The sequence below is a fragment of the Crocuta crocuta genome, unplaced genomic scaffold (assembly GCF_008692635.1).
Source record: "Crocuta crocuta isolate KB4526 unplaced genomic scaffold, BGI_CrCroc_1.0 scaffold445, whole genome shotgun sequence".
Lineage (NCBI taxonomy): Eukaryota > Metazoa > Chordata > Mammalia > Carnivora > Hyaenidae > Crocuta > Crocuta crocuta.
Window position 1 is genome coordinate 2230001 of NW_027530847.1, and position 12036 is coordinate 2242036.

General features: G+C 45.8%; 1 protein-coding gene across 1 annotated transcript in view; it reads right to left on the reverse strand.

Moving 5' to 3' along the window:
• Positions 1-11198: 11198 nt before the first annotated feature.
• The window catches only part of LOC144235814 (BPI fold-containing family B member 3-like), a 19530-nt gene continuing 18692 nt past the window's right edge, over positions 11199-12036 (reverse strand). The window contains exon 15 of the mRNA XM_077769415.1: positions 11199-11325. Coding sequence (XP_077625541.1) covers positions 11293-11325 — 33 coding nt within the window. The 3' untranslated portion in view covers positions 11199-11292. The remainder of the gene's footprint in view (positions 11326-12036) is intronic.

Genomic DNA, 12036 nt, shown 5'->3' on the forward strand with positions numbered 1-12036 from the left:
TTCATTTCATAAAGAGGCCAGAGCCATCTTTATGTCAGTATGGCCATCTTTACGTCAGTGTGACCATCTCATGCCCTCTCTTGTCTTTTTAAAGCCTGTTTCCATGTTCTGGGAGAGCATTAGCATGGTCCTTTGGTGGCATTGGACCATCCTCATTATTGTGTTGGTGGCTGGCACACAGGAGGCTCCTCTCTGTGTGGATTGATGATCAAGTTAGCTCATTTCCCACTTTCTGTAGCCTCTTCTATTGCAGGGCACTGGGTGGTCCTCCTGACCATGGAGCATGTGGCTTTTTTTCTTGGCCAGGGTTGAGAAGCCAGAACTGTTATGTAAACTTGTAAGTCCTGACTTTACCTCTCTTTGTTGAGATGTATCCATACATATCTGCTTATAGAGTACTGGTCAGTGTGCTAAGCACTTCGTCCACAGTATCTTCTATAATTTTCACAGCAAATCTAGATACGATGATTTTATTACCCTATTTCCAGCTGAGGAGACATACCCTCAGCAAGAAGGTAGAGAGCTAGGTCCACCCAGGAAGAAAACCCCTGTTTGACTCTGAGCTCAGTTGTGTAACTCAGCGGTAATTGCTTCCCTTCTCTGGCCATCAGATTCCTCCCTTACAATGATTCTCTCAGGTCTTTCTCTCTCTAATGTTTAAGGTAATATAGAGGTTTGTATCTTGGGGTATTTTCTCTCAGTAAAGCCAGTAGACTCTGGAGTTCCTCTCTGCATCTCTTACCCAATCAAGTTTTATAAAATCAGACTCAATCAACCTCTGCTCTTGCCATACATAGGCATTGTCCAAATCAGGTTGCCTGCCATTTATCAAGACTGAGAAGAATTGGGCGCCTGGGTGGCTCAGTCAGTTAAGTGTCTGACTCTTGATTTTGGCTCAGGTCATGATCTCACAGTCTGTGAGATCGAGCTCTGCATCGGGGTCTGTGCTGACAGTGTGGAGCCTGGCTTGGGATTCTCTCTCTCCCTCTTTCTCTGCCCCTCCCCTGCTTGCACTCTCTCCCCCTCTCTCAAAATACATAAATAAACTTAAAAAAAGACTTAAAAATAAACTTAAAAAAAGACATTCATTATTGATGAAATGTTGGGAAAGACATAATGGGAAGCCAGTGACATCTTTCGTATGAAGCAAGTTAGGCTCTAGGAGAAAACTCATCACATTTTCATTACTTTTCTCATTTTACCCTTACCTGTGAGAAATTAGAATTTAGTGAGAAGGTGACTCACATTAAGTGTCCTGTGAGGGAAAAAAATAATAAAATTCTCTGCCTGTTACTGAATTTGTGACAGAATTGTTAGATATTGTCTTGAATGGATCATTAAAAAATCTCAGGAAGGATCCCCCATTAAAAAAATTAATTAATTAGTTTAAAAATTCATATCCAACTTAGTTAGCATGTAGTGCAACAGTGATTTCAGGAGTAGATTCCTTAATACCCCTTATCCATTTAGCCCATGCCCCCTCCCACAACCCCCCTCCAGCAACCCTCTGTTCTCTGTATTTAAGAGTCTCTTATGTTTTGTTCCCCTCCCTGTTTTTATATTATTTTTGCTTCCCTTCTCTTATGTTCATCTGTTTTGTATCTTAAATTCTTCATATGAGTGAAATCATATGACATTTGCCTTTCTCTGACTGACTAATTTCGCTTAGCATAATACCCTCTAGTTCATCCACATGGTTGCAAATGGCAAGATTTCATTCTTTTTGATTGCCAGGTAATACTCCATTGTGTGTATATACCACATCTTTTTTATCCATTCATCTGGCGATGAACATTTAAGATCCCCTACTTTTTAAAAGAAGATTTTATTTTTAAGTAATTTCTATACCCAATGTGGGGCTTAAACCCACAACCCCAAAATCAAGAGTCACACACTATACCAACTGAGCCAGCCAGGTACCCCCAAAAGATCCCCCATTTTTAAAAGCAGTTATGAGGAAATGGTTAACACCTATCACGCTAGGTACAGTGCTGTGCATTTCAGTAGGGAGGGGCATTTCAGTAGGCAGGGGCATTGCTAAAGAGATGCTAAATGCAAAATCGTAAGTAGTTCTTTCTTGAACTGTCCTATGCTTGTTTCTGGCTCAGAGTTTTGACCTTCTCTTTTATGAAGTTTTAAAAACTATTTTGAGAGAGAGAGTGAGAGCAGGGGAGTGGCAGAGAGAGGGGGAAAGAGAATTCACTGTCTTTCACTGTCAGTGCAGAACCGGATGTGGGGCTCCATCGCACAAACCATGAGATCATAACCTGAGCTGAAATCAAGAGTTGGACACTTAACCAGTGGAGCCACCCAGACGCCCCTCTTTTGTGAATTTTGATGTAGCAAATTCTTACCTTGTCCAACGTTGATGGGTTGATGTTAATGGGAGAACGTTTTTGGAAGCTGCCTCCCTTCCTGTTCTCGCCTGTGAACTGTGAGAGGAAAGCTGCATCCCATTTTATAGACCGGTGTCTCTCACATAAGTTGTCAGACACAAAGGGGCATGATCCACGTGTGCTGATAAGGGTGGCGTGGTATATGCTGACTTCCAAGATCAACACCTGCTAATGGTTGTGACATTTGTCAGCGTCTTTCTGAGAGATGTTTAGGGTGCTGGGAACTTTTTTGGAGATGCAACCAGGCCAAGTATCTGTCCCTTCCTTATTTTAAACCTTCACAGCCTATTATCTTTGAGCCAGGTGGGTGCTGGGTGACTGGCAGAGTCAAGGGGTGTGTAAAGCTGGCAGGTGCCAACCTAGTGAGAACCCTTTATGGTGCCAGTGGCATGCCCTGGCCATGGTTGGCACTCAGCATTGACCAGTGGTAGGTGGGGATCTGAGGGAAAGGGATGGAGTCCCTCTGGAGAGGGCGTTTAGGGACAGACTTCTGATCAAGTGACATTTTATGTGAGACGTGTATGATTAGCAGGGTCCAAACATGCAAAGATTTTGGGGAGAAGTGATGGACACAGGAAGGCTGGAACATACACAGTGTCTGCAATGGGTGAGAGCATGAAGGCATGTCTGGGGGTTTTAGGCATGGGAGTTATAAAATTTGCTCAGCCCCCTTTTCATACTTGGAATGAAACTTGAATAATGGTGATCATTTGTATTCAAGAATTTTAGGCTCTTTCTTGGGGCGCCTGGGTGGCTTAGTCGGATAGGCGTCCGACTTTCGCTTAGGTCATGATCTCGCGGTTCGTGGGTTCGAGCCCCACGTCGGGCTCTGTGCTGACTGCCGGCTCAGAGCCTGGAGCCTATTTCAGAGTCTGTGTCTCCCTCTCTCTCTGACCCTCCCCTGCTCACCCTGTCTCTCTCTCCCTCCTAGAAATAAATTAAAAAAAAAAAAAAAAGAATTTTAGGCTCTTTCTCAACTGTCATCTCATTTAATGGCTTCTCAAACTCTAGAGACTGTTCTCTGGGCCTCTGACCTCTATTTCAGAGAAAGCCTAGTCATCTGTTAGGTTCCTACCACTTGAAATTTTGTGATTTTGTACATCCTATATGATCAGGCTGTGGTATTACTACAGCTTTACAGTGCAAGAGAATAGGAGAGGGAGATAATTTTGACTAAGGGGTTGATTAGTCAAAATCATCATCATCTCCTCTGTCTACCTGAAGTTTAGTCCAGAATTAGTCCGGATCCCTGCCCTCAGGCAGGCTCAGCATGTTTGCTTCAGGGCCCTCTTCAACCCCATAGGAGTTCTCATACTGTGAACCTCAGCTATAGTTTGATTTGCCAAATGCCCCATTTGGGGCTTTGCTGAAATATCAGATGCATAGAACAAATGACAGTTGCCCTTTTCTCAAAAGGCAGAACATAAGAGTTTTATATATGATGATAAGTAGAAGACAAAACCCAGCTGTCTCAGGTCTTATTTTTCTTGGACATATGAGGGAAATGGAGTCATCTTTTAGGCAAAATTTGTGACATCAGTTGGTGGATGTGGCCTGCGATTTCAGTTCCTTCAGTGGTTCTCTGGACCCAGTGAATGACTCCAACTCCAGGGGGTGGGAAAGGGCACATCCTGGATGCAGCCCCTGATGGCCTCTGGGACCTCCCCATTCTTTGTCTTTCTCTCCTTCAACCTTTGGAGGTGGGGCAGCCATTGGATTCTGCTAATCCACAATCTATGGGAAGCTCTTTCACTCAGGGTGGCTTATCACACTGGGCAAAGGGCCTGCTTGTTCCCCAAGCCCTGAGTGATTCGACCTGCTGATTCTTGAAAGAGAGGACCCTTTCAAGGCTGGCCAAGGCTTGGCTGAGATCACAATTGCAGATGATAAGGCAGGTCCTGATTCTTAATGGCCCCTGTGTGAGGATGTCTCAATAGATGTGGCTGAGCTGTGCATGTCCTGCTGACAGGCATCAGGATTTTGACCTTTCACGGGTGTTTCTTTAGTGCACACCTGTGCACACATTTATCTGCTTGTCTATGTTTTTCTGGTCCCTGGAACTCAGTAGTCCTGCCTCAGTTTCCTTCTCCAGTGTAATCAATCAATCTCAGATCTTGGCCAATAACAGGGCTTCACAGGGACCTCCTGCAGGGAACTTGTTTCCCTGCATACTCTTAAATTGCTTCAAAATCTGGGTCAGTTTTCATTTCTTAGGATATATATCTCTCGTGAGATTTTTCAGTGGGCTTTGTGAATTATCTAAGGCAAAGAATCATTGTTTTAGGAGGCAACAAGATCTTTGTGTACAGGCTTTGGGTGTGAATCTTGGTTCAGCCTCCTACTGGTGTTTGGTCTTGGGCATTTTTCAACTTTTCTGTGTCTTAGTTTCTTCATCTATAAAGCAGGGATAGTATTGTACTTCTATAGGATTGTCATGAGGGTTAAGCGAGATGAAATATGTTACTAGATTAGCATCAAACTTAGCATATTTGAGTATCCCATAATTTACTATCATCATCGTCATCATCATCATCATCACCATCATCATCTTCTACTATTGCATTCACTGTAGAAGGTGGTTTTCACCCACCTCTCTCAGATTTTATATCATTTCCCTAGACTTCCCCTAGATTTTGGCAACTATTCATACCTCATTTGCAACAAGAAAATATGGATTTTTAAAATTGTTTCTTTATAGTGTTTTACCAAAATAAAGGCAGATAGATACTTTCATGTTACTCTGAGTTTTCATTTTTTAGTGGAAGGATAGAGTTTTCTTGATACATTCTACTGCAACTGTATTTGTGAATATACCTTGTCACAAATGCATAAGAGGTTTCAAAAGACTAAGTATTTACCTCCAGGACACATTTACTAATGTCTGTGTATCAACTCTGTTCTACCCAGTTGCCCACAGGTGTCAACGTCCAGTATCTGGCTTGTGGTCTTGACTTTGCAGGACAGAATTGAGTGCATCTGTGCTGAGAGGAGCATTTCACTATCCCCTGAGGGGCAAGTAGCGGACAGGCACCTTGTCTTTGCTGCTCTCCCTCTGAGCACCTGCCACAACTTTGCCATCACTGGCTACACATTGCTGCTACTAGGCATCCTGTTCTGGAAGTGCAATAAGTTGGCTCCACATATAGCTGCAGATGTCACTATGGTGGCATTTGTCCATGGATTCAGACAGCTTGGGTTTTACATTGGGAAACGTTAGCTTTGCCTGAGAGAGAGAAAAAGGTCACGTCATGGAAATCACACTGAACCTTGAGTCATAAGGCTGTGGCCACAACCACCCAACGCCTAACTAGTGAACACCCAGAAAATACTTTCCACCCTTACAACACCCTGTTACCATCAGCAGCAGCAACACCATCACCACCATTACCCATGTCTCCATTTAGAGATGAAGAAACTGTGGCTCAGAAGTTATGTGACTTCTGCACAGAAGTGACAGGTTGGGATTCAAGCCCAAGATGTGCCCGAAGCCAAAGCCTTGACGTAGGACATGCCACATATCCTCTTGTTCCATTAGCCCATGAAATTCTTGAGGGGCATGTCTACTTATCTAGTACATTTGTGTCTCCACTCAGTGTGCAGTAAATGTTGAACACATTAATGATGAACAAATGAATGGGCCAACTTCTCAGTTTCTCTGTTTGTCAAATAGGCTAACATATCCATGCCTTCTGTTATGTGATGGTTATGGGAATCAGATTAGACAGTGGCTCTGAGTGTTTAGTGACAGCATACATGAGGCCAGAGTTCCTTCCATCTTCAGCCCTCCTCTCCCCGGTCTCTACTCCTTTTCAGAATGGAACTGGGGAGGTGTGGGTTCCTTTGGGTGGTCAGTTTGGATGGGCTCAGAATGCATCCTCTGACTTTGCATGTTAAACCAGACACTGGATTTCTTCCCCAAAGTTCTGTGGGTCTGCAGCTTTGAAGCTCTGGTTCAGTCTGTTTTCTTCTTAAAAATACATGACAAAATTCAAATCACATAGCTCTCTTGCTTAATACTTATCAATAATTCACCATTGCACACAGAGTAACACCTTTACTTTTGGCCCTGCTTTGGTTCTGTCTACCTCTGTCTGGTTTGACTCCTGTCTGCCTCTCTAACACTTCTTGCTAATCTGTTTAACTACACTGGCTTTCTTTCAGTTTCTTGGATATACCTAGCTTGTTCCCATCTCGGGACCTTTGCACATTCTGTTCCCATGGCCTAGATCCCTTTCCTCCACATTTTGCTTAACTTACTCATCTTGCAGGTCTTCTCCAAGAAGCCTTCCCTGACACCTCATTGAAATCAGTCTGCCCCTGCACTGTTATCTCTCCTAGTACCCCCCGTAGTTTTCTCCTTAGCCATCACTGGAATTTGTAGTCATGTGTCTTTGTTGAACATCATCTCCCTCGCAAGTGTCATGAGGCAGAAACCATTCTTGCTTTGTTTTGCTCACATGACACAGAGTAGATGCTTGATATCCTATTTATTGAGTGAATATGAACATTTTTTCCCCCTAATGATAAAAGTCAACCATGTTCACCATAAAATGTTTGGAAAAGATATTAAAGACAATAAAAATCATTTGCAATCCTACCAACTCAAGCCATCTGAAAATCACAACCAACATTTCAAATTACTGTATACATTTTCAAATCTGAGATCTTAATGTTCTTGTGAACATATTCTTTTGACACCAAATGCTCTTTTAAAGCATGACTTTAGGGGCTCCTTGGCATCCGACTTTGACTCCAGTCATGATCTCACGGTTCGTGAGTTCAAGCCCTGTCAACACAGAGCCTTCTTCGGATCCTCTGTCTCCCTCTCTCTCTGCCCGTCCCCCACTCATGCTCTTAATGTCTCTAAAAAATAAAGAAATGTAACAAAAAATAAAAGCATAGTTTAATGACTATGCAGTATTTCTTACTAAGAATGTTCTAAAAAAATAAATTCTCTATTGTTGGACATGTAGCTTGTTCCCAAATTTTCATCATAAAACCAATGCTGTTTGGCAACAAGTCTTGCCCTTAAATCTTTCTCTGAATCTCTGATGATTTTATAAAATCTCCAGAAGTGGGGATTTATCATATGCATTTCAAAGACTATGAATATCTTCAAGATTTCTGGTCCATGAGAGACTTGGCTTGCTCTTGCCAAACTCCAGCATTTGGGTTTCTTGTGGGGGGAAGGTGAGTGTCACTTACTGAAATATCTAAATTATAAATTTACACTAGAAGAAAAAGCAGTTTGACTCCATATAACATCTCAAACTAGGTTTTGTTTGCCTAAGTCATCACCTGAAAGAGCTCTTTGCTCTAACACATAAGGATGATTTCTCCATGAAATATATCTTTATGCAGATAGAAATCTGAAGTCCTTGGCCCTGCCTTCCCTCTGGTTTCCAGCAGTGGTGCGTCCTCAGATGGAAGCAGGGCCTGGATTAGTACTGATGAGTTCATTCTTCTATCACACATCCTTCCTTTCATTCTCTCCTTCCTTCCTCCCTCCTTCCTCCCTCCTTCCCTCCCTTCCTTCTTTCCTTTCTTCCTCCCATTCATGTATTCCTCAAATATTTATTAAGTACCTATTATGTACCAAGCCCAAGAATGCATCAATGAGCCATGGTCTCTCTAATTTATGGTCAGAGAGACAGACCCAAAACAAGTAAATAGACCATTGAAGAAAATAATGACAAGTTGTACTAAGTGTTTTGAAAGAAATGAAAGTTTGAGATGGGAGTGGTGGAGGGCCTCTCAGGTGAGGTGATTTCTAAGTTGATCTAAAGGATGAGGAGAAACTATCCCATGCAGGGTGGAGTGAAGAGGGAGAGAGAATGGCTTGCACAAGCCTGTTGTAGGGAGCAATCTGGTGGGGAGCAAGTCAAGGCCAGTGTGACTGACTGGGGGGGTGGGGCCAGTGGGAAGATAACTGGAGACCACCAGAGGCAGAGGCTGGGGGCTGTGGTGAAGAAGGTGGATTTTCTTGTGCATCGGATGGGAGGCCATTAGAGGGTTTTAACCAGGGAGTGGCGTGATTCGGGTTATCTTTTGAAAAGTCTCTTCTGGCTGCTATGTGGAGTCTAGTCTGGAGGCACAGAGTGGAAGCAGAGAGACCAGAGAGAAGGCAGTTGGAATAATCCAGGTGAGAGATGGTGGGTGCCTTATCCAGTGTGGTATTGCAGGTGGATTTGAGAGCGATTTACAAAGTAGGACAACAGGACTGGACTGGGTGTTCCATTAGGTGTGGAGCAGGCAGAACCCTCACCTGGGGATAGTGCTGCCTCTTTGTGGGTGGGGAAGAGTGTGAACCTTCTGTGCCTTTCCTTCTAGGCCCCTTTCTTTCTTCTGATGAATTTCCCTGTGTTCATTTTGTTAAATAATCTCCACACCCAACATGGAGCTCGAACTCAGCACCCTGAGATCTAGAGGAGAGTCATGGAACAGCAGGCTCAACTGCCCGAGCCAGCCCGGTGCCCCTCCCCCCATTCTTTAGGTTACTGTCCTAGCTGTCAAAACCCATCCGTCCTGTGTTCAGTTCCGTAGGGCTCTGCTCCTTGTGTTTTGATGCCCCGTGCACCGGGGCCTCCCTCCTGGGTAACTCAGGGCCGTAACTCCATGGAGCATAGAGGATCCTTAGAGGTGCCTGCTGTGGGGCTTAGAAGGTGGAACTAGAGGGGCAGAGTTTTAGCCTCCAGCCTCATTCTAATCAGAGCACCTCTCTTATCATCTGTCTTGTGCGTCAGGTAGGATTTTATTTGAGGAAACGGATCATTAGCCTTGAAAAAATTTGAAAACTACTTCCTAAAAATTATATTTCCTTAAAAAAGACCTTCAAGAGTGATGCCATTGGGAAAGACTTTAGTCCACCAGAGCAGGTGATAAGAGAGGTGTTTTTTTTTTTTTTAAGTTTATTTATTTATTTTGAAAGAGAGAGAGAAAGAGAGAGAGCCAGAGAGCATGGAAGAGGCAGAGAGAGAATCCCAAGCAGGCTCCACGGTCAGCCCAGAGCCTGACGACATGGTGCTCAGTCTCACGAACCATGAGAACATGACCTTAGCCAAAATCAAGTTGGAGTCTTAACTGACTGAGCCACCCAGGAGCCCCTTGGGGAGAGGTGTTTTGGGCTGCTTGCTCCCCAACTAAGCTAAGAGGCTTGGGGTGGAGGTGTGGGCAAGGAGAGGCCACCTGGGCGGAGAGTAGGATGGTGGTCTTTGGAGCCAGCTCGCTGACTTCCAGCAGCAGAAGTCGTGTGGGCAACCCTGCCTGGGCAAAGGTGGGTAATTGCACACCCTGTCTGGTGCCAATCAGTGTGATCATGAAAATCTAATGGGATAACAGTTGTCTGTGCCTGCAGCCTGTAAAGTGAGATGTACCTGTAAAAGTCATAGGAGAAAAATGAGAGGCTTCCAAGGTAGGACAGGCCCTCTCATGCCTGGATCGCTCCTTCCTGCTGAGGAGCAGACCAAGACTTGCCCAGCGTTCTCCAAGGTCCTAAGGATGTCTCCATTCCATCATTTTGTACCTGCAGTGTATCTACCATGCACCAGGCAGTGTGCTCACACACAGGTGGGAAAATTCTGGGCTTAGGATTCAACTCTCCTCTGAGAAAGTGTCTCCCAGCCTCCACCTTATCTTAGGTTATCATATATCCACCAAGGGCTGGGAGACTTTGCAAGGCCAAAGTACAGGGCCCTCCTGCCATCTTGCCCAAGGACTTCTGTGGGGGATGCTTTTGGGAGACTTACTTCCTTCAAGGCTGGGCTTGTGGTTCATATTTGCAAAACAGGTGGGGAGTCAAGTAAGGAACCCCCAGCAAGGTTTGGTCTGGGCTCCAACCTCCTACCACAGGATAGGGATCCTGCACCAGACCCATGAGGCCTGCTCAGTGGTTCGGGCCGCAGGTGGAGAAGTGGCCTCCTGGAGGACCTCCCCACCCGCCGTCCAGTTTCCAGAGGCCAGCTGGGGCTACTGGGCTGCTTGTTCCCTCCCAAGACAGAGACTGTTAGGAGCCTCCATCCTGCCCATGATGGGGATTTTATCACAATCCAAGGTTTCTCCTCATCTGCCTTTGTCTGGCACAGGCTTAACTCGCCATGGGCTTTGGCAGGCACCCAGGTGTGAGATTGTCACTCTTGGCGACCATGGAGGTATTCACATTTCTGATTGCGAAGGCCTCTGGTACCCAGGCTTTCTCTGCTCACTGCCCTGCCCTGCTTGGGCCACATGGGACTGGATGTTGGTGGGGAGGGCTGCTTCTCGTTCTCTCCCTTGATGGCTCTCCTCTTGTCAGCCACTCTCCTGCCTGTCATACCTTTTAGGGCCAGGGGAGCTCTGTGGTGTGGCTGTATCATAATCACCCACCTGGACCTGGCTCTACCCTGAGGAGTCTGGCTGCTTCCCATAACCCCTTGCCTCCACACTCAGGGCCTCCCAAATATCTCTGGGCTCCTTGAGTCCCCCCTTTCTTAGGGACATCAAAACTTCTGCTTCCTTCCTCTTCTTCCCTCTCAAGCAGGGGACCCTTGTATGTGAAAGCTCCCTCTGTTCTTTCTATGTCCTATCGTCTCAGGGCCTGGGCACTTGAAGCTCAGACCTCTCTCTGTTTTCTGACGAGCCTCTCTTACCTGAGATGCCGAATACAGAACTCAGAATGTCTCTCTCAGGGGCCAAGGGGACCCAGGAAATATCAGGGAGAAAAACTTTTCCTTGAAGCATTTCAGGGTGGCCCTGTCATCTCCCAGAACCCCTTAGCAAACTCAGAACCAGACTCCTTCTCAAGCAAGAATCATCTTTATTGCAACTGAGATTCTCCGTTGTGACAGTAGCCATTCTTGGACTCTCAGGGGTCCAGAGCACTTGTGGCTGAGGCAGGGGGCTAGCCCTAGGTGAGAACTGGCTATTCCTCTGGAACAGTCACCAGCATATACCCCTGTGAGTAGAAGCAGGGAGGTGTGTCCCATCAGTCCTCACTGCCCGGCTCCCTCTGAGCCCGGCTCACGCTATCTTGAAAGGGGTTCTGTGTATCCTAAGGATACAACTTTCCCTGTTGGCAAGAAGCAGAGTCAGGGACAGACTGGACAAGGGGTTAGAGCAGAGGGGACAGAGGGTCTTGGGAATGTTTGTGAAGGAAGGAACAGATCACTCTTTGGAGCTCTTCTTGAAAACTTGTGTGTCAAGATGCCTCTAATGTTTCTGATGCATTGGGGTTCATCCTGCTGGGTTGCCCTGAGGTGGGTCTCTCATCCATCTAGAGCCTTCCACAAGTTCCCACCCACTGTGCCCAACCCATGCTGCTGGAAGCCATCTGCTCCTGCATCTGTTTTTCCACCAGAAGGGGAAATCCTGAAGGTTTCAGGGATGGGGTCTGACTCCTGTCTTTGTCCCGGCATCATCCAGCACATGGCCAGGCACAGAGCAGCCAGTGATGTATATTAATGGAATGAATTAGTGATAGTGAATGAATGAGGGGGCGATCAGGGTAGCCATGTAAGGATGGCAGATTGTGCACTGTCCCACTCCAGGTGCTATGTGAGTGATGCATCTTGAAGTTGTGTAATATGTAACTGACACAACAGTGTGAGGCAGCCTAGAAGCGAATCGACAAGGGAGCCCATGAGCCCCCTCCCACCCCCCCCCCCCC